At 42.6% G+C, this 21,459-nt stretch overlaps 1 protein-coding gene across 1 annotated transcript in view; it reads left to right on the plus strand.

Moving 5' to 3' along the window:
• The first annotated feature begins 83 nt into the window (after window positions 1-83).
• The window catches only part of LOC139812577 (uncharacterized), a 51,603-nt gene continuing 30,227 nt past the window's right edge, over window positions 84-21,459 (plus strand). The window contains exons 1-3 of the mRNA XM_071777481.1: window positions 84-603; window positions 3,180-3,470; window positions 15,588-15,633. Of these exons, the coding sequence (XP_071633582.1) occupies window positions 3,323-3,470; window positions 15,588-15,633 (194 nt within the window). The 5' untranslated portion in view covers window positions 84-603; window positions 3,180-3,322. The remainder of the gene's footprint in view (window positions 604-3,179; window positions 3,471-15,587; window positions 15,634-21,459) is intronic.

Consider the following 21,459-nt stretch of genomic DNA (forward strand, 5'->3'; position numbering starts at 1 on the left):
ACCTCCCACCGCCACCTCCTCCCGTTTCGCGCCTTTTCTCGGTCCACCCGCGCGCGAGCTGGAGCTTCCCGACACTTCCCGATTCGCGCATCTCGACCATCTCGCCGTTGGCGGCAGTGTGTCAAGTGTGGCTTTATTGTGTTTGACTGTTTGACTAACGTATTGGAGACGACCGGCGGTCTCCTGGGGTTTTCGGAGTGCCGGCTGGTGTGCGTGCTCCGTAACGTCGTCGCTAAATAATCGCGGTGCGACCGCGCACGGGGACCGTCGTGTTATCTCGCTACCAGTCGTCGCGACCAGTTCCGCCGTCGGTTTCGCGCCGAAAGTGATCGCGCATCAAATGGGAGGGAAACGCGGCAAGTGACAACGCTCCTGTTGCTCGTCGACCGCGGCGACGAGGATCCCCCCGGTCGGTTCGATCCCCTCGACAAGGCGCGACACGTTTCATGAGTTCCATCATATCTCTCCTGTCCGCGCGGCAAGTTGGTGTTTACGGGAAAGTCGCGCGTGTCGTTTCGTCAGTTAGGACGTGCTTTAAAAGGGCGGGCTACCGGCATCCCCAGGACGAGGGCATCCTACGGGCAACGGCGTTATTTTTCCCAGGTAATATATATATATATATATCGCAATATATATGTAAAGTAATTCTATATGTAGTAACAATAATGTGTTTATTAATGTATTATTAATAACATTATTAACATATAGTAGCATTAATATAGTAGCATTAATTTATTAATATATTAATATATTTATTAACATATTATTAACATTATTAATATATATATAATATATAATGCTACTATAGATATATATTAATAACACATTATAGCACGTGTTGAATCACTCTCTCGATCGTGATACTCGGCCACAACAGTGTCAAGGGTACAAAACAAGGTACAACGAATAACAATTACTTTCTCGAATGGGAATTCGTGGTCGGTTTCTTTTTCGATCGGATTTCGTCACGTTCGAGCATTTTGACGTTGAAGATCGACGTGCCGGCCGTTGCCGATGAAAAAGGCGCCAACGGACTTTTTCGCCTAGATTTTTTTTTTCGAGAGAGAGATTTTCAATCCTACGATCCCAAGCTTTCCGTATAAGGAAGCGAAGGTTTCTCATACATCTCTTAACAATCTCTTAAGTAAGACTCGACATTCGTCTTCCGGTCCCTCGACCGGACGAACCGTTTTATACAAATTTCGCAAATAAGATTAAAGTCGTGTTTTGTGGCACACCTAGTGTGTGGCCGAGGCCGTCGAGAAATATTCATCCCACCGGGGTTTCCGGGAACGACTCGGGTCGACTTCAACGGCTTCGACGAGAAAGGAAGGCGCGATAGATATGTTTCTATCCGCAGGAGAATTTCTGTCTTGCTATCTCTCGCGTTCACGTTTCGTTTAATCAAAATAATTCTCATAACCGTTGCAACAAATTATTCTAGCCGGTTTTTCATTTATCACATAATTTTTGTCAACATGAAAGTATTCTCGATCATCTGATGGTGGATTGATTGCACTTGCGCAATTGAGAGGGGATTATGAAGGTGGGAAATATGTGGGGCGATTATTAAAGTTTATTTTTATCAAATTCCAGCTAATTCTTCGAAGCGTTCTTTAGAAGTAATTCTTAAGTTCTAGTAACATTAAATTTTTAGAATATTTTAACTTAAATTTGATCCTCGGATTCAAATTATACTAAGAAAAATTGCAAAAATTGAAATAAAAACATTTTTTTATTACAATAATAAACGCGGAGCAGTCGTAGGTAACATTATGTTTGTAGTACTTGGGATTTGTCGCGCACCGTTTTATAGTAACGCCGCATTAATATTGACCTCGGTTTTCCGATACATCCTCTCTAGGGAAGTCATTCGAGTTCGTTTTTTTTTTTTTTTAAAGAAAGTTTGGGATTAGTAAATTAAGGAATTTGATAGAGGCAAGAATTTTTCATATGATAGATCGTAGACACGTTGAAATGCATGATCGCTTCGTTAAGACATGAAAAGGAGGAGAATATATATATATATACGCGATTAAAGAGTACAATTAAATATTAAATTGTAATGAAAATTTGAATTATTAAACGCAAATAGATAATTAACTGCAATCACCGCATTATCAATATCAGTAGTATTATCATCCTGCCCGGGATATCTGCATCCTGTCGTCTCGAGCGAATAATAATAGAAGCTAAACGATAGAAGCCGACGTTATTAAAGTATGGTAAACAAATTTTAAGGTCGCGCAAAGAGTCTTTTAGTCGATTAACGGTCAGAGAAGCGCTACTTTTCGTATATCGAGAATCATGTCTTCTCGAAAATCATGACCATTTGTCTCGTATTTCTCGAAGACAATCACGACGTCGTTATTTCAACGCCGATTCGAGCATTTCAATTCTAATTCTCTACTTACACTGAGAAAAAAAGTTGTTGCTTCAATTAAAGTGCTATCACGGGGTGCCAAAAACATAAGTGGTTTATTCAATTGAATTATTTTATTATTAGACCCAATATCTGGATTATTAAACCAATAATTAAATTATTGGTTTAATAATCCAGATATTGGGTCTAATAATAATAGAATTGAATAAACTATACTTATGTTTTTGGCACTCCGTGTTAGCACTTTAATTGAAGCAACAGCTTTTTTTTCTCAGTGTATTACAATTCAACGAATTAGAATTGAACGGACAAATATTTCTGAACACGCGATATATTGTATAATCGCGGTATACATTTTTATCTCGCTTGCCGTTAACCCTCTCGCAAAAAGCGACTAGGCAAGATCGAGCGTCGACGTGACAATCGGACACCCCGTATATACACGACGTATCAACGGACTATCGCGGATGAAATCATATAACGACGATCTCGTTCCCGCCAATTGGTGGGCCATTGTCCATTCTCGGTTCGTCGTGCGCGATCTCGATTTGTCGCGTCTGCAAAACCGAGAAACATACATACGTACGAATAATAACGAGTTCCGCCTGTAACTTGTCGAAAAATTCGCGTTATCGACACCTGACTGCCGATTCTCCGATTTTTTTTCTCGGCGACAGGGCTAATTTCGACACCGACGAATCCGTTCTCCATTAGAACAACCGAACGATCGAGACACCGGTCGTTCCGTGAGAGATCACTGAGAGACTCAGGACGTTTTCTTGTTTTTTTTTTTTAGAAGCCAACGTCGCGCCTGACGTCGATTCGACGATAAATTTCGAGAGATCGCGCACTCTCGTCTGCATTCCCGGACCTGGCTCGTCGAGGACGAGCTGCTGTCGCATCTACGCAAAGTAATAACGCCGATCAACTACCGTCAGGATGGACGGAGGAGCTTCTCCTGGAGTACCCCTCGGCGAGGCATCGAACGTGGACATCGAGTCGCCGATGTCCAACATCGCCAACGATCTGTCGAGATCTTCACTGGACTCCGGTGGATCGAAAAAGCGTCACTTTTCACGTTCAAAAGGTACGAAAGTATCAGATCGACGCGAAAGGATTGTCCGCGAGATAAAGAGGATGAGATTATGTGCTAGATTTTATTTAAAAAAATATCGACCTTTCGATATGTCCTTTTGAATTGGCGAGCAGTTACTCCAGTCTCTTTTTAAAAGTTTGGGTCAATGAAACGACTTGTGAAACTTGACGGAGGCGACAATCTTTCGCGTCGATAAATTGTAATTTATTTAAAATCTTGCTAGGATATATAAGAACAAGAAAAATTATACGCACGATATATTAAGTATTAAATTGCGTATTCAATTAAGATAATTATAATGAAAGTTCGAATCAACAATCGCAAATAATATTTTCGAACAACGTATGTTAAATCTGAAGTACAAATTAACGTCTAATACTCATAATTGGCAATTCTAATAACGCTAGAAACATTGGCATAATTAACAATTTTAGTAGATTTTTTTTTCGTAATCAGCGTAACGAGCGGGGCGGATACCGTGGGTTATAATCATGGGCAAAACGGATACTGATAGAGCGGAACGTGAGAGGCCTTCCGAAAGGCGGGTTATTCGTTAGGGATTTCCCCGTCCTTCAACGATTTGTGAACGTCTGCCGTCGGTCTGAACCCCGCGACCGCGAGTTCGCAGCCTCAATTGTCAGTGTCTCTCATTCGCGCGATCCCAGCACGCTGACACTTTATTATATTTTTTCGACACACATTTACCTTACTAATTTCACTAAACCTATTTCCAATGCCTCTATATCATTATTGGTATATCACTGTTTGTGTCGCGCATTATATTTGGACATTTTATTCATTCATTCAATTCGCGTCTCGATTATGAAACGCGTCGCATTTTGCGTAGGCATAACTCGGAAAAATGATATCTATTTTTTTTTCAAATAGCTGTTAACTTTTCGATAACCGCAACGTCGAGTTAATTAAAGCGCGCGACGCGATCGTTGAGCACCCTCTCTCGCAACCGTGAGGCAAGTAGTAGCTCGTGCCGGGGTTACCGGGACCAGGTGCTCACCTGCTCCTTGTTGGGTGGCTGGTTAGGCTTGGCGCCCCCTTTTATTCATGCTCCCGGTAAGGCGCTGTGGAAGTTCGCAACGCGAACGAACGGCTGGGCGCGGGCGCAGACGGAGAGCGGGCATCCCTCTCGTGCTTTGGGGATGCTTACGGTACTTAGGCGCGATTGGGATATCGATAGTCAGATACCTAGTCCGATGACTATCGGTGTACGGGAAAGCGTGGTCGAACGTAGACATCCTACGATACATTTTTAGGTCTATCCTTTGAAAACCTATTTAAGATATTCTTTATCTGATATTTTTATTTTCAATATGGGCAACAGGCTCTTGTGCGGTCGACATTTCTGAGAAACTCGGTTAACCTACTCGATTACTGATAACTAATTACGACATATTTTATTTATTAATATTATTTTTAGTGGAAGCTAAGAAAATAATTCAAAATTGAAAGAATTGCAATCGATCGCTTTATATATATTTTTAATTAATGTATCGCTGACATAATTAATAATTGTCAATTTACATACTAGAATTTTATTTTAAAACTTTATTTACATATTTAATATACATTAGAATGTTCTTAAATAACCTTAATTACTTTTTTCGTTTCGTCATTGCGGTAAAATTGTAATTTAACTCGACTAATGAAGACGTTTAAATTAGTAAGTAAAAAGGATAGCGCTAATTATCCGCGAGTAAACACACACACACGTCCAATGAAACTGCACTACACCTTTAAATACAGCCTGCGTGCATCGATACTGACCTACCCTCGTTAGACATCAACACATCGAGAGACCGTTAAGAATACAGCTGTCTCGTGCGAAAGACTAGGGTCCGTGTTTCCGACTCCCTTTAACACTACGTTTAGCTTTAAAGGTGACTGACCGATTCCATATCTTATTCCCTTAATGCGACGATCGCGTTCGATGACCCGAGACGGAAAAACGCCTATCTACAAATGTACAATGAGTTTACGATAAACGTTTATAAATGTCTCCTCAGGAATGACAAGACACTGAAAAGAATTTGTTAATCCGAAAAAATATTTAGTCCGATACGTTCAACTAAATATTTTAGTTAGTTAACTAAACATTAGTTGTTTCAACAATTTATTTAGTTTTTTAAATCAAGAATTAATTAATTCAACTGATGTTTAGTTAAATTAAACTAATTAAAATGTTTAGTTGAACGTACCGGACTAAATATTTTTTCGGATTAACAATTTTTTTTTAGTGGAGGATAATAATTTGATTACTATCGCGATACTAGCTTTTTGAGTCTTGTTCCTAACCTTTTTACATGTAAGGTGCAGCAATTCGTTAGTCTTGTTCAAGATTTCTTATTATTTATTAATGTTACTCTCTAGACTAAAGGAAAGGAAGAAATTTAACTATAATAGAAATTTGGTTTTTGAAACGCCACTTTACCTTCCGCTGAAAGTGGGAAGTTCGAGGAAAGAGTATAAATTCACTTGCTTAATAATAATTTTATCGTAACAACAGAGCAACAATAGTAAGTGTATGAACTTCTATGGAATACACTATCAGACTTTTCTCCTCATTTGCATATGAAGAAGCTATATGGCCGCCGGAATAATTCGGATGAGATAATCGCTATATAGCGGCGTTTTGCATATTAAATAGGGGGGGACTCAGTCGAGAAACAGATCAAACATTACGCGAGCTGCTGTAGTCGGATTAAGAGACGTGGCAGGGGCGTTCGCGCAGCCGGCCACGATCTTTCGCGCTAACTCGGCCGACGACGTTATCGTCGCCGTTGGCAAATGCCCGTCGTGCAGCGGCATGGAAGTGTTGCGCCGCCACATGGCGCGTTCCGTTCTCGTCCGTTGCCTTGAAAGTCCGTTGTGCGAGGGGTACAACGACGTCGGGGCGAACGGGGCACCCCTATATACACGCCGGCTCTAGTATTGAACGGGAGAGCTGTACCCGGAGAGAGACGCGTGTACGCCCGATAGCTAGGCACCGTGGACAGACATACACACGCACGAAGCGTGCCGCTCGCGTGCAAATTAGGTAATTACCTGCGGACGTGCGTCTTCGACGGCTGGCGTGCTTTTTAGCCCGAAGAATAATACGATCCGCCGTCGGCTAAGTCGGCGATAATCGGAATAGTAATCAGCGTGTAAGGGAGAGACTTAATTATGTCGTTTTCAATTAGCGACACACGTTTTCATCGCACGTGGTTGTCGCCTTCAAAGCTCGCGCGGAATAATTCGCAACTTTATTAGCGTTAAGCTAAGTGACGTAACATCGAGGTATCTGAAATAAATAAACGCGGTGGATAGAAATACATCAACGATCCGCGATAAGTCCACCGATGTGTTGACTGTTATTTTCGGAGTCAACTTAATTTGACACAATAGAATCAATTGGCGTAACGCTCTGTAGTTTGTAGCAACATTGTTACATAATTATCGATTCTTCTGCATCGCTAATACAGTATGCGCATCAAAAATTGAATTATATTCCCATATTCAGCGAAAGGTACTTAATGAGGGAGACAGACTAAAAGAAACGGGACGGCAACCGTCGGCGCAGATGAGCGAATTGAACGGTGCGAGAGACGCTTCTGTGACCAATGGCTTTCCTATCAAGATTTAATATTTAAATGCCCCGAAGTTTTATGCCGTGGTAAAGCTAAAGGTGCGGAGGAGAAGGGGAGGGGGAAAGACCGACGAGGAAAGAGGGAGAAGAATGAAAGAGGTTTGGGTTCCTCTGGGTCCCCGGGGTCCCAAGCCATTAACATATCCTGTAGGGCCGGTAAGTCAGGTCTCGCAATATTTCGGAGAAGGCGAAGGTTGGCACTCTCGCAACCTTTAACGGTCGCGGGCCCGAATTACAAATCGGCCTCGGGTACGAGTTCAGCGCGAATTCCGCGGGTACCGCTGTTTGTTAAATCTGTGGGACGATTTAGGACATGGCCCAAGATGCGTCCGATATCGTGATTGCAAGGCGATGCGTGTTGAACGTCAGTGGATCAGTCTTGTTTCAATCTTTGGCATCTACCCTTTTGTCTCACCAATGTGTGGCTCGTTTTAATCAGTTTGTAGAAAACGCCACGATTATGATTAGGCGATAAGACGCGCATAGTGACAGCGGGCACCTCGGGGATGGTTGCCATCCGAGGATTCCAGTTTTCCCTCCTCGCAATTGCGCCCGGGGAAGCACCTTGGCGGATCCGTTGGATGAAAAATTCGTTGAGCGCGTGCCGGCTGCACGCACGACTCGACTACCCCTCGTCTTACTACCCTCGCGGCCTACCCTCGCTAATGTCGAAAGACGGAAGAAGAAACGAGCGAGATAGAGAGTGGGGCGAGTTTAGTTATCGAACAGGCCGACCGACCGACCGACCAAGCAGCCAACCCCCCCGTTAGGCGCTCTCTTGTCGCTTGTTTCCTTACCTCGGTCTCTTGTGTCTCGTCCTGATGTCTGGTCCCGATGCGCGTCTGGTCCCCATCCCGTCTCGCAACTCGTAACGGGGCACACGCTCCAACTTTTATTCCCACCGACGACGACATTCTGCTCTCGGAGACTGTTATTCAACGTCTATCCGCTTTTCTCGTTCGCGCTCGTGTTCGAACGCCGGCGATTAGCGCACAGGCGTAACTTTTCTCGACAATGTGATCGATTCCCGTCGATGCGGAGATGCGGGAGAATGCGTCTTACGCGCAATCCTCGCGCCTTTAACGGCACGAATAAGTCTATCAATTCGCTTCCGCACGTCCGTGGCATGGGAATCTGAACTCAGGCTGTATTACACCGGTTTCCATGTCTGGCAATTTAAATAATATGAATACGTCTGAATATAATTAACTTGTAGCGGCACTGGTTTTTATTCAGGATAAAAGCTTGCGCCTTTATACTTTCTACAAGTTTTTCGACGTATTGTTTAAGATATGTTTCTGATGTGAAGAATGCCGTCTTATTCGCGCAATTTAACACTCATTTAAGTTTATTATTTTAATTTAATTGTATTAACGTTGCCACGCGAAAACACGACGATTTATCAAAATCGTATATCTCAATCTTCCGGTATTCAACGGCCTTATCACTTATCACTGCAAAAAAACCCGGAACGGTTGGCACAGGGTTGGGGGATCACCCTTCGGAACCCTCGGGAATTATACGCGGCGGGGTACGATGGGATACAACAGAATGATTCATACACGCACATTAACCCCGATGCTCGGGAATCCGCGGCTAACGAATCATTTTCAAACGGCGTACATCTTTTTTGCGTGTGATAGCCAAAGAGATGCACACCGTATGGTCCATCCTTTGAACGCACGCAGGTAAATCTGACTACATTAACAGTGCATAAAATGATGTTCAGGTAAATTTGACTACATTAACAGGAAGAATGGCCGGTGTCCCGGCGGATGTTAGTACCGCGGCAAGGCCGATAATACCCGCGCCTTTAACCAAGTCGGTTTTACGTAACGTATCTAACGTGAGTGATATGACGAAAGCTGACTATGTAGAATACATATGATACCTTAAAACCTTTAAAAATATAAAGATCGGTATTTTGGATTGAAAAGTGAAGAAATTATGAGACCATTTGTCTCACGAAGAAGTAATTCGAAATTTCTTTCTCGTTTATTAAAATATCGAATATCGAAATATTTTCATAATCTAAAGCCGAATACCAAATTGAATAAAATCGGCAGTTTATATTTCTGTTACAGTAATATCTAAAAATTAGGATCTTACTATTTCTTACTTGTGTAAGTCACGCGTATAAGTTGTAACTCGGAAACTATATCGAAACACTCCTCGATTTGGTAAGAAATGAAATCGGTTACAGAATGAACAAGGATTGCCATTAAAATTTGATGTGCTGAATTTTGCATAATTATTTCAAGTAACGAGTTTCGTCGATACGATGAAGTGTCCCCTCATTCTCTTTCTCTTTTTATTTATACGCTGTAACACGCAATCTAAGAAACAATTTTAAAAGAGATATACTTATTTAAAACGGAAGTATGTTTTTACGCAACGGGGCACCCCTGCGATACCAGAAAGGATTCTCTTCTTATACGGCACGACTTTATTTCTGTACGAAGTAACTCGCGCTCGAGTTTTTACGAGTTTCAAGACGATTACGACAGTTAGGACTCGCAAGAACGGCTCCGACGCGAAACGAGGGCCGCCGCCCTCGACGGACACGACACGGTGGGGTAGGTTACACCTGTGCGGGCATGTTTAAAATATGTAGCACATGGTGCGCGCGTTCTATCTCGTTGCGCCGCGGTGCACCGCGTGTTTAGCGAGCCGCTGACGCCGATGGCGATGGCCTCGTTTCGCGTTGCGACGAGCATACTCGTCTGTCTCTTTGTCCTGTCCCGCTTTATTGCCCGCCGACACGTCCTCCTAGAATTTCTAATCCATCCGTCGGACGATGTGTGATTTCCTACCCTTCCCTCTAAATGCAATTACACGCGTGCACGCACGCGAATCGCTCGCGTCGGCCGAATTCATAGCGCGCGCGCGGTCTCTGCAACCGTGGCACGCGCCGGTTGAACCGGTCGGTCCCGCCAATCGATATCGGATAGTCGAGTGTACGTCCCTCACGGGCAACCACATTTTAAGCCCAGACTACACATTGGAGATTGTAAGATTGTGAATTAAAAATTAAAATTCGACCAATCGGATAATCTTGATCGATTAAATCCTAATCTCTAATTCGCAATCCTCAATTCTCGACGCTTAATCCAACAAACAACATCTCTGCGAGACATTTTTTAATTAGGCAGCATGCGATCGCGCGATATTCAATGAGCGACCTATATTTTATAAACTGGATTGTCGAGACACATAAATATGTATAAACCAATTCGCGGTGTAACGATGGAACGGTAGACCTCTTGATCTTTGATCACAATGAGGAGAGAAACAGGACAGTTTAATCGTATATAATTTGAATTTCCGGCGTATATATATATCTCTAGGTTAAAACGCATGCGGTTTTTCGTACGGTTATTCGCGCGAATGGATCTGTAAAGAGATATATAAAAGTACGGCGAGGCAAAGATCACGCCTACCGGGGGCGGTTAACCGAGGAATCGCATCGGCGCTGTCGAAGGCGCGTAGCGTGACGCGTAGCGTTCGTGTTCCTTTGCATATACACACACTTAGCTTCACGCATCGCGCCAGCCAGCGGCGAACTAACGCCACTTGGGGGGGCAGACATATGAGCACACATGGGGCGGCAGTCACCACCTGGCATCACGGTAGCCGTAGTTGAATACCGACCCACCCCTATACGTACACGTAACTACGTACCCTGAAACGCCGCGCGCGGTGCGACCCCAACCCCTCGACTTGGCTCGTGCCGTCGTACATTGTCGTAGGATAGCGCGACGCCCGTCCCCCCTCCTCCTTCCCCCCGCCGAACGCGAAGGGGGCAGAGGAGAGGAGTGAAGGAAGATAGAGAAGAGAAGAAAGGTCGTGGCAAGACGTTGCAGGGTTGCGGGAAATCGGGTTTCTCTCGACCTTCCTCACCCGTTCCCCGCGTGTACCCTTCGCTTTTCCTTCCCGCTCGCGCGCTCCACCCCGTTCGTTCGCTAATTTCGAATTTCGTATCTGCCGACATGATTTTTGACGTAGCGCAAAGCCCCATGTAGTATATCTGCCAGTGACAAGACAGTATAAGTCAATGAACTTGATGCCCAGCTCGATACGCTGATTGTAATATCGTTTTCTGCGAGCCGCCTGCAACTCGTATGCGTACGCGCGCACGCACGCATTACCGAATGTGTCTTTTGTGATCGACATAGCTTACTTGTGTGAGCGAGCGGGAGCTGGTTTGAGTACATGGTACTTCCCTCTCCCCCCTCGGTTTCACCAATAACGAGCAATCCCTGCATTGAGGGGGTCGATAGGTTATCGCTCAACCGGCTCGTGGATGCCACGTGCGGGTACGTTACGGGCGAGTGTACGTCATTCGTCGCAGGTTAATGACAATGGAACGTTTCAACCGTTCTGCGATGCATGGCTAATCGAACCGTATTGTTTATCAAATAACGATATATTTAGAAAAAAAAGGTTTTATTCATGCAAAAAATCAAAGTAATTTTATGACGGATTAAACAATAACAATATTTATGAGATAAACTTTTTTATTGTATAAATATTTCAGAGAAAAGATATTTACTGAAATATTTGTTCAATAAACATCTTTCTTAAACGTTTGATTTTCACGAATCAGATATTATCCGCTGACAATTGTCGCAAGTATTTTAAGCCAAGATTTAAATACAATTGGAGCCCCCTAGACTCAATTATATGGCCCGAGACGAGAATTAGGTCAATGTTATATCTTATCTTAATGTCGGTTGGCTAACCGCCGTGGCAGTTAACGTGTTAACTGAGGTTTAACTGATTATTCGTTTGCTCTCGGAGTCAGAGCTAGAAAAGAGATGGGGCGCGCAAAAAACTCAGCCAGTTGTAACGAACGTTTACGAGAACGGTTTAGAATTATCTGCGGTAGACAGTTCAAGGATATTATCAATGTGCTGCGTGTCTGGTTGCTCCCCCGTGCTTTCCTCCGCAGGATCGTCATGTGTGTGTCGCCTGTGTCGGCTATATTCAGATCTGAATTAGACGCAGGATCTCGCGCAGGGCTAACGAAATTTGTCCCAGAATGGATATGTCTCTGTCTCTCTCTCTCTCGGCGGGAACACGGCGAGAGGCACAGGCTGCGCTTTATTTTTAACTGCACTCGCGGGATCCATACCCTTAATCTCGCATGAGGGCCCCACGCTGGCGGGAAACGGCTGGCGGGTACGTGTTCCCGTAGTGTTTGCGCGCATGTAGGAAACGGATGTCGGGAGGCGTTTATCTAAAATTAGAAGTGTTCCCGATACACCCATCTCTCTCCCTTTCTCTCCTTTTTTCTCTCTCATTCTCTCGCGCGGTATATTAGTATTATGATTTGGTCTGCTTGCCATGCACGCTTTGCTTTCGTGGCTTCGCTCCGGAGTGGAGTCACGACCGTTGAAGCGTACTTGCACATGTTACGCAGCCGCAGCCGCTGCCTGTTGCTCGCCGGGGAATGTCGCGTTAATTAGTGGGGGAGACCGATGGTTCGTTCGCGCGGCCGACTTTACGTTGATATAACAAAGTCGTGCTCGCATCGGCACAATTATTAACAGCGGCATGTCGACGAATGGTTGGATTGATAAGTAACGGGCACTTCCTTACGTTTCGCAATATTCTGTGTTACGTTGCCGGCATCCGTCGGTGTCTTCGACCATAAAAGTCAATGCATGTTGTTTGTATGTTTCCTGAGCGATTTTTATTATATATCGAATTTTATATATTATTTAAATATTAATTATATAATATTCTAATACAATATTAATTATATTATTAATATAAAAAACAAACAAATTATATAAATATTGATATAAATTATATCTATTAATTAAAATGATTGAGAAATAAAGAATCGTATTATCTTGTTGTAGTCGTTACCACAAATATTCAATAATTAGTAACAAATGCAACTAAAAATACAAAAAAACTATTTTATTACTAATTTTTTGACTCCCTTTTTTTATATGACCCATTCGTATATAGAAGACTTGTACTAGGACAGAAATAAATACTTTAATTAGTCAGCCCCTCGAATTAAAATAGGGCCAACTTGAATATCTAATTACTCTGATGTAAAGTTGTGCGACCACAAGTTTAATCTGCAAAAGATCTTCGTGTTTAACAAGCACATACTTGCCATCTGTTCGAAACTGTGTTGATTAATCTCTTATGACAACTCTACAGTCTATGACACGGGATCTACGGTGCAGGCTGCCGCGAAATATTTAGCAATGCTAAGGAAACTCACCGCTCAAGTAGAAAGGGCAGCGGGGTACGAGCATCAATATGAGGGAAGCGGACCGAGAAGGAACGTTGAGATCAGCGATACGTTGAACGTTGACCTTTACGAGGCCAAGGTTCTCCATTTCAGGCGCTACGCTCGCCTGAAAATTCGCGTCGTGAATCCATTCTACGTTTCGACGCGAGTAAGTAGCGCGAGGGTGCGTGTCACGGCTGATGCCTTCGACTTCCTGCGGAAGTGCGTTACGGCGTACGTACTCGAGAGAGACAGATCGCGATCGTCTCTTTCTTAATTCTGCTTTTACTCGCCATCTCCGGTGGAGATCTTGTCTTAAAGTATATCGTTTCATCGCATTTTCCTATTACATTCGATTCCCTGTCGAACGCCTTCTTCTCTTTAATCTGTACATGGTTCGATGTTCAATTTGATCTCGGCCGTGAAAGATACATCTTATTTATCTTCCAAGATAGATGTTGGGTGGTAAAGTAGCGTCGACTAGGTTGATCCCTTAGAAAAACGGCGAAAGAATACTCTGAATGTGGAACCTGCGTCTTTTGTTGAGTATCGTCTCGTGGATTTCTTTTGGGAGTAAAATTCCTAGTGGGAGATGTAGCGCGTTAAGAATCTTATTCGGGATAAAACAAGAAACAATACAGTGTGAAAAAGATTAGGAGTAGAATGTAGAATAAATTTTATATATATATATAGTTATCGTAATTTATCCTGCGTATATTATGTACACCATGTGATTATCAAACATGTAAATATGAAATTTGCTTTCAGTTAACGTAACTCTCCATTCTATTTTTAACTCTTCTACTTTTTGTAATTAAATAGCGTCCGGTTTAAAGACATCTGTCCTTTTTTAAATGGCATAAAACTGCTTCCTGAAACTAGTTATGTAGAAAGATTATATTCACGGCATATTCTCGCGTTGTTTTAAATAAATTATTTAAAACAAATTTGGTTATATTACACAACGCAAAAAGAATAATTAAACGGGCATTTGAGCAATTTACGATTACACAGTTTGTTAAAATATTTCTCGAAACTATACCACGGGAGATAAAAAATAGAAAATATATGAGACACATATGCCACATGCTAACGTTTTCGTCGCTGAGGATACTCGACGCATCGTATCCCTCGTCTTTTCATTGGTGCGATGTGCGACATGGAACGATTAAACGACCGGTCCCTCCTCGTCTCGTATTCTTCCGGCCTAACTGCAGACTGGTCTTACATTATATGGGAGATAGGGATGACTTTATATACGTTTTGCGCGGCGAGCGGAAGCAACGAGAATCAATGCGAACTAACGAACCCGCGTGTTACTAAATATTTCATGGAGATTATTATATTACAATTCGATAAATTAGAGTTTTTAGTATAGACTTTTATGCAGAAATTATAAAAACACTGAATCTCGTTTTCTCGAATCGCGAACGCTTTGTCGCGGTGTTTGCGATCGTCACCTATTTAACAATGAATGTTGGGAATCATCCCGGGTGCAATGCCCGAGTCACTATTTTTCCCGATTCACGCGTGTCCCACATGGCACGCACGTGCGACCTATGTCACGTTTCTCAGATTTCCGAGATACCTGGGGTGCACTTGTCACAGGGCTCGCCCGAATTGGACTCCGCTGAGATTGCGATTCGGAACGAATAGGCGAGTCCGCAGATGGTGGTGCCGGTTCTACGATAGTAGAACGACAATAATATCGGGCAGCGTGATAATTCCTCATCATTATCTTTCCGTTCGCGGCGCCGTCTGTATAGGTTTGGCGGCCGGAGACCGATTGTTATCGAAACGCGAGAACGAAAAGCGCATGCCATCCCGAGCAAATAAACGGACGAGTGACCACGAGGCCGTGATTTCACGCCGGCGGCGTCTCTTCGAGATGACCGGCATCCGCGTGTCCAGTTCGCACTTTGCGGTTAGGAGATTCGCGAGAATGGGGAAATGAGGCGCATACGGGCTCCATGTGCGGCCCTATGAAAGAGAACACGTGTTGTTCCTTCCGGCAATCACGGTTACCGATCCAGTCTTTTGTGCGTGCGAATGTCCGCCGTTATTTCTGCGCGCGCGAGACATGATTCTTATATTTATTGTGATCTCTTCCGAGAGACCGCGATCTTCCCGTAAGATCCATTTCAACGGCAGGCAGCGCGCCTGCTATGGAACACGATCTCGCTCTATAACGTCTTCCTGTCTTTGGTTTCAGGTACCTTCAGCACCCCTCGTCGCGTCAACGATCCGAAAAGCGAAAGGTGAGTCCATTATCGATATTAATTTGCGATATATATTGTATACAATACAATATTTGCCTGCGTCATTCGTACATTACATTGGTCAACAAAATTGAACTTATTTTCTGCCTCGGAAACGAAATCAGCTAATCTTTACTAATTTGAATCGTCCCCCTCCCCCGAATAGGTTAATGAAAATTTTTAATTAGTGCTAGTGAAAACCCTCTCAGTGAAACGCGATGAATGAACCGCGAGCATGAATGGAGCCCTCGGTGGCGGTGTAACGAGCGGAAAAGCTATAGAGGGTCAATTCTCACGCGACTGACGAACTATACAGAGAACGCGTTTCTACGAATTAATAAACGTACAACTGTTTCTAATCGCTGAGAAGCCGTTCACTTTGAAGCGCCGATCAAATACCGCGGCACGTTTCGTTTCGGAAAGTTAGACGTCGACGGACGGCGGTATATCGGATAGAGGGTGAACTCTTAAAAGACAGCGACGGCAGCTGTGATAATAGCTTGCGCAGGTTTACGGTAAATAATGTCATCGCCGCAGACACTTGTCTTGGGTGTACTCTTTCTGTTTCAAATTTTTATACTTTAGTCTTTTTCTCCTAACGTCTTTATTTAATTGCCTTATATTTACCTTGTATTTTTTAAAATAATCTGCTTAAATGATCGCTGGCATAAACTCGACAAACAGGGCGAATAAATCACACTAGTCAACAACGAAAATGCTTCGGAAACAAAATCAGCTAATCTTTACTAATATTTGACTGATTGATGTAGACAGGCGGACAAGCGTACATAAACCTCTGCAAATAAAATTAAAATTCACCCCAGGAGTATATGCAAACATTATATTTGCAAAAATTTGAATTTTTTGTAAGTATATATATATATGGAAGAGGAATTATTTATTAGAATTATTGAATTTTCTTCTTGCTCTAAATGTTTGCAACTTAATGATGTCAGCGCCTTCGAGTATTAGTTTTCGTGCTTTGGGTGGTCCTGCAGATTTAATTACACGTGCTAGACCCTCGATAGAAGCGAAGGGTGTAAAATAACGTGGGATATCTGAAACGCTGGTGGGTACAAAGAACTCGATATTTCTTGGGAACCACCACATCTATGCCCTTTGTCTCTACTATGTAACACACGAAACGATCACGCATGTCGTTGTGCATTCGTGAAAAATGTACGTTCAAGATATGTACGTGTATAATTGATTATCATGTCTCATTGATTATTATGTCACTTATATGGTAAACCGACAGAAAACGAGTAAATAAATTAATTTTTTTGCTAGATTTGACGATTAATAATTTTTATCGTTCGCAAATTAACCGCGTAGATGTATCAGAGTTGTATAAGATACTTTTGCGACTCTATCTTGAGTATACTAAAGTGTAGATCATGAAAAGCTACTGTAATTAAGAAAGGGCGTGGAAAGGCACCGGTTTTCTTTGTTGCCAGGCGAAGAATTTATTTCCTCTTGGTATGCTTGGCTTCTTTAAGGGCCTTTCTTGATGGTCCCAGCCATTTACCCCCCTCGTCTACTCGTCTACTCCCGCGACTGGTCCCGCGTTCCTCCTCCTCCTCCTCCTCTTCCTTCTACGTTCTACCGCCTCTATTTATCTTGGTATGAAGAGAAGTATACGACCGAACAGAAAGTCTACTTCTAGTAGATGTAGAATGTAGAAACTTCGTCGTAGAACACGTTCTACGTTTTACGACGCAGTATTTTGAATGGTTTGAATGTAATCTAACGGTCAAAATCTTAATGGTTAGATGCTGGAATTCGAATAGTCACCGGTATCCATTGTTCAATTTGGTTTTTTTTTTTTTAGTTAGAGTTGTTTATACTGCCTTACAATACATATTAGTGACAATATATATTAGTTTACATATTAGTAAATTGCAATTTTTATTGCTATAATTAACATTGAATTATTCTAAACTTGTATAAATGTAACTATTGTACAGAAGGGTTCTTTTCTATCTTTTCTTTATCGAAACATAGTTGCTAATTGAGGGAGGTTTGTGCATGAAAAATTATCTAGTATCTCATGATTTTAACTTCTCAAGTATAGTAAAATAATAGCGAAAAGAATAGCTCTCCAGAACTAAGGACAATTCTAAATAACAATTTTATTTATTAACAATTTATATTAAGAATAATAAAAGTTGTTTTTAAAAATGGTTTTTTAATTATAAAAGGCTTTTTAATTATAATAATTATTTTATTTATAGCTGGCACACTGGGACCTACTATAGGGGGTTTAAAGTTAGTAATATGAAGTAAATTAAATTTGTAACCTAGGCTGGGGGCGTTTAATACTCCACAGTGCCAGCTAAGGGTTATTATTAATTTATTATAAATTTTTGTAACAAATTATAATTTAAATATTTTATTATAATAAATTTATTATAATTTATTAGATTAGATTATAAGTAGATTTGAAAAATTAACTTTTTTTCTTCTTGGTTCTGAATGTAAATGATACCGATTATTGGGTACCGATTAACGGATAGCAATGATTTCGTTATTTATGTAGATATCGCGAATTTTAGGCCAATATCGCTTTTTTTATCGAACAGTACCGCGTATTGTGTTCGTTCCCGACCGGACTGCGAGGAAGCAGCTGATTCTACGAGCGCCATTTTTGTCGCCCGCATTAAAGAGAAGGCGAACTTTAAACTTTATCTTGGTATTACGATAACCGAGATGTTTGAACTGCGCCCTTCCCAGGAAGGTCTATCGTGAAAACTCACGATGTAGAAATGATAACGATGTTTGCGTATTCAAGCCAATCACAGAAATCAGAGAAGATCGAAACGCCATGACGAAGACGATCGTGTCGGTTAACTAAGCGGCAGAGTCATTAAAAGAGAATCGTCAGTCGACTGATAAAAAGAGCAACAAAAAATTTGAAATTCTGTAATTAAATATCTCACGTAAATGCCCGTTGCCGTGTATAAAAACTTTAGAATAAAAGTAAATAAATTTCTGCTTTTTAAAGCTTATTCGTAAGTCTGCAACTTGTGAGTGATTTTTTTTGGGCTGAATTGTTTTATTTAAAATGAATTTTACGAAGATTTAGGATTTTGCTCGGAATATTTGTCGAGCAATCGCTACATCATTTGAACAGTTGACTACTTGCTACATAAAACTTATATCAGGCTAGAATACCCTTTTCATATACACAAGGACCTGGAGAAGAGTTTTGAGATTTTCAGGAAACGCCTTCCGTTTCTTTGTGATACTATCCTCTTGAAAGCGCGGGAAGAAACTGGTATTGTCTGCAGGGATACCAACTTCAACGGTGCGTTGAAGATATTCGTTTTAAAGAGACCGCAGAAATCATATTGAAGAGTCACATTTCGCGAAACTCCCAAAATCCTTAAGCCTCTATTTTGTTTTTTTTTTTAACGCTATCATCTTCACGAATCGTCAGCAAAAAAGACAACACATCATTAGTTGGGGAGGAAGTTTATTGCTTTCCACCGCTTGATCCGCGACGAGAACCCGTATGAAGCCCTTAATTAAATCTCCAAAAGAGTCCCTTGTAATACCGCTGCTTCGTTACGTTCCGGTCATTGTCCTCGTTATCTTCCTATTACTCACGTCGACGTCGCTCGAACGAGATGCCGTTGATAAGCCGGCGAAAGGGAAGGCGAAAAGTCGGAGACATCGGAGAGTCGCAAAGTGATCCGCGGGGAGACTCCCGTCCCGGGATGATACGTCCGGTTATCGGGTCCCGGGTATCTCGCGGCGCGCGGGAAGAAATTTACGGCGCGCATCTCGCGCGCGGCGAATGCAAATGCTCCCGCTTCTCCACGTCTCACGGTTCCCAGGGACCGTCGTTGTATCTTTGCCGAACGGCATTCCAAACGGCGAGGAACAACGCTCAACCATTGGCCGACGTTTCCCGCCAACACGTTCCGGTATGAGAACCAGTTTCGGCGCGTCGTCGCGCCGAGGTAGTCTTCCTTAATCGCCATCGGTGCACCAACGCGCCAATACGTCCGTCCTTCTTCTCATTTCTTTCTCCTTTTCTCCCCCGTTCGTCCCGTTTCTTTTGAGCCCACCCTCTTGGACGGTCGTCTTACAAAGTTGCTTAAATTTCATTCGTTTACGAACTTTGGCATTTGTTCCTTACGCCATTTTCTAATTCTAATAATAGCAGATGCAAAATGAAGGACCTATTTGAATAAATATTATATTTTTCTTGCCTGCAGAAATGTTGGCCAATATAAAATAGTCAATAGAGATAATGATAGCAAAATTGTCCAATCGGGTAACTCCTCTCTTCCTTATGTTATACTTTCCTTCCCCTAGTCTTTTCTCGAATATTTAAAGAAAAGATGCTATGGTAATAGGAAAGCATAACACAAACACAACACAACACAGGAAAGGGAGACAAATAAGAAGAAAATAGCGAGCCCGTTTGGGATAACTGATGATGTTATTAAAAAACTATTACTTTAATAATTATTACTGATCTTAATTGGTTTTTTCCAAATCGTAACATTATTGCATCGTTTACATAGACTATACATAAAGAAACGGCAATTAGCGCCTTATAACTTATAGTTGCCTGCTATCGTCGGTAGAATTCTACGATAGAAATGTAGCATAAATTAATTGGTTAATCCTGTTTGACAAAACAAAAAATTGGTTAATAAAACGGTTGACGACAAAACCGTTGATTTCTTGGCACATTTTCACATGTGGGAAGGAGGCGCGGGAATTCAGGCGCCGCCTTTACGATGGCTTGTGTTCGCCACGCACCCACACGAGCGCGCGATAACGCGTTCTCGGATTCCGAAGGACCCAATTTTATTGTGCCCCTCTACACGAGAGAGACCTGTATTAGGATCGCGCCTTTATCGATACAACAAATACAATGCGTACACCCAAAGATATCCCGAAAGGAGGTCCCTGAAAGAAGCATTTTTTCGCAGCACGTTCCTAGCCGGGACGTTAGGCTGAATGGACCGCGATGCGTCGGCGCATTATTACAAACACGGGATGGATCGCAAAAGTTGCCGCGCGTTTTTCGGCCCTCTCCACACAGATCGCATTCCCACCCTCCTCCTTCCCATTCCGCGCTTCGCTTTAATCACCCGTCTTTCTCCCGCGGCGGCGCGGCTCGCCCTTTTCTCGATCTAGTGACCGAGTCCCGTAGGGGGAGGGGCGAGACCAGAGCACCGTCTTGGTTCTCAGGTAGGTGTGGGAAGGTGGCTACTCTCTGTGGTACCTGTGCGTCGGTAGTATTCGTACTACCGCCTGTATAGACCGCGGTATAGGGCCAGCTTGCTTGCCTGTCTAACTTGGACCCGCTGCAAGGACGACCCTAATACTATCGTGTGAGAGCTCGAGAGAAACAGAGAGGGACTTGCCTGTAGCACACTGTCACAGTGGCAGGTCCCTCCCTTCCACCATCTTACCCATTTACCCATCCGTCTTTTTCCGCTCTGTGTGGTACCTGTTATTGTTGGTTTTGCACGGTTATTGGTTCTGTATGTCTTGCATTTCTGCTGCGCATACGCCTCAACACTGTCGAGTCGACAGCTGATTTGTCTGTACTCACTGGATGGTTATAAGGCCATCCAATGAGCTTACCGCCCATAGTTTTTAGGTAAAGAGCAAAACGTAAATCTCTCCAGGACGTTTCTGTCTCGAATTTCTCGCATCTATCCTGTTTGTGACACACTTCCTTTTTCATTATTGTCTTCTGATACTTTTAATTAAAAACAAAAAATTTTTTGGGGATTAATTCGCACCAAGTAGTACTCGGAGTAATCGTAATATTATTAAAACATTCCTTTAAATCATTAT

Source organism: Temnothorax longispinosus, chromosome 5 (assembly GCF_030848805.1).
Source record: "Temnothorax longispinosus isolate EJ_2023e chromosome 5, Tlon_JGU_v1, whole genome shotgun sequence".
In the NCBI taxonomy this organism is placed as follows: Eukaryota; Metazoa; Arthropoda; class Insecta; order Hymenoptera; family Formicidae; genus Temnothorax; species Temnothorax longispinosus.